General features: G+C 49.7%; 1 protein-coding gene across 1 annotated transcript; it reads right to left on the bottom strand.

The window, feature by feature from the left end:
* Window positions 1-225: 225 nt before the first annotated feature.
* LOC149373056 (uncharacterized) lies at window positions 226-804 on the bottom strand. The gene has a single exon (XM_089597989.1). It carries the CDS (start codon window positions 802-804, stop codon window positions 226-228), a length of 579 nt encoding a protein of 192 aa, XP_089454115.1.
* Between the last annotated feature and the right edge of the window lie 509 nt (window positions 805-1,313).

Below are 1,313 nucleotides of genomic sequence, written 5' to 3'. Positions count from 1 at the left end.
GCTTCAACGTACACTGGAAATTTCAGTGAATGCAAGAGCGTTCACTGAAAACTTTGGTGTATGTATTGTGACATCGAGATTAGCAGTGTATGCACGCAATATAACCGTTTACATACACCTTAATTTTATGATGCTGCATGCACCTGAAATGTTTGTGTCATACATCGTACTTTTTGGTTACAACACATTAATTAACGAGGACGCTATTTTAAGAATCGACTTTTATTAGGACAATAATCCTCCGTGTACCATCTCCGCGGATAGCGATTCTACCGTAGGCGCTTGAACTGCTGCCACTGCAGGTGGTGCCTGGTGCTGGGTCATCTGTTGGGCCAGTGGAAGTTGGTGTTGGACGGCTGCTGTGGTGGGGTAGTCTAGGATGAGCTCATCCGCCAAAGTGGCCAGCTCGTTGAAAGGCGAGGTCTTCAGGACCCTGATGTGACGGGCGACGGAGGCTGGCAACAAGTCGAGCCACTTGACTCGAATAGCCTCGTCAGAGACTGCCGCTCCCCCCAGGGTTTTCATGTGACGGAGCAACTGCGACGGCTTTTTGTCGCCAAGCTCGAGTTGTGTGAACAGTTTATGTAGCTGCTGATCCTGTGTATCCGTCAGGCGCTTTAATATCTCCTCTTTTAGATAAACATACTTGCCTGTATTCGGGGGGTTGAGCAAAACATCCGAGATCTCTTGGACTGTCGTGTCATCCAATGCCGCGACGACGTAGTCGAACTTAGCTGTGACTGCCCGGATGCCGTTATTGTTGAAGGCCGATTCAACGCGCACAAACCACACCTTGGGGTTCATTTTTCAGAAGGGCAGCAGATGTAGAGACGGCGTTTTTCTCCTGTTACGTGGGTTTGCGGCGTCTTCGTATTCCGATTCATCATCTGTGACTTGTGGAATTTGTTTGCCTGGGTCATTTCCGCTAGCACCAAGGCCATTTTTGTTGAGGCCTGAGCCCGAGGCGCCGTTTGTCTCTCCGCTGCCTGCGCCTGTCATAGTGGAGCGCAGAGCAAGAAAGAAAAACTTGAGACAGGCAGAATTGTCACTGGCACTTGCTGTATCACTTGCACTTAACTGTTGCGGGAATGAGACGGAGATAACGTATGGGCCCGCACTGTTCGCTTCTTCGAGTTAGTGGGGTGCGGACCAAAAGGAAAGACCGTTTGATGGACAAAGGCTAAGCGACGGTAGCGTGCAAGAGAGACAAAAAAAAAAAAGGAAAACGCTCGAAGTATGCACTGTCTAGCACGTGGTCGACTCTCGGAAGAGAAGAAAATGCCGTGTCGGGCTGATGCAATGTTATGTCGCGA

Source organism: Copidosoma floridanum, unplaced genomic scaffold, assembly GCF_036245765.1.
Source record: "Copidosoma floridanum isolate Cflo_tuat_1 unplaced genomic scaffold, Cflo_Japanese_pri ptg000049l, whole genome shotgun sequence".
In the NCBI taxonomy this organism is placed as follows: domain Eukaryota; kingdom Metazoa; phylum Arthropoda; class Insecta; order Hymenoptera; family Encyrtidae; genus Copidosoma; species Copidosoma floridanum.
This window is presented reverse-complemented; position numbering and strand designations above follow the sequence as displayed.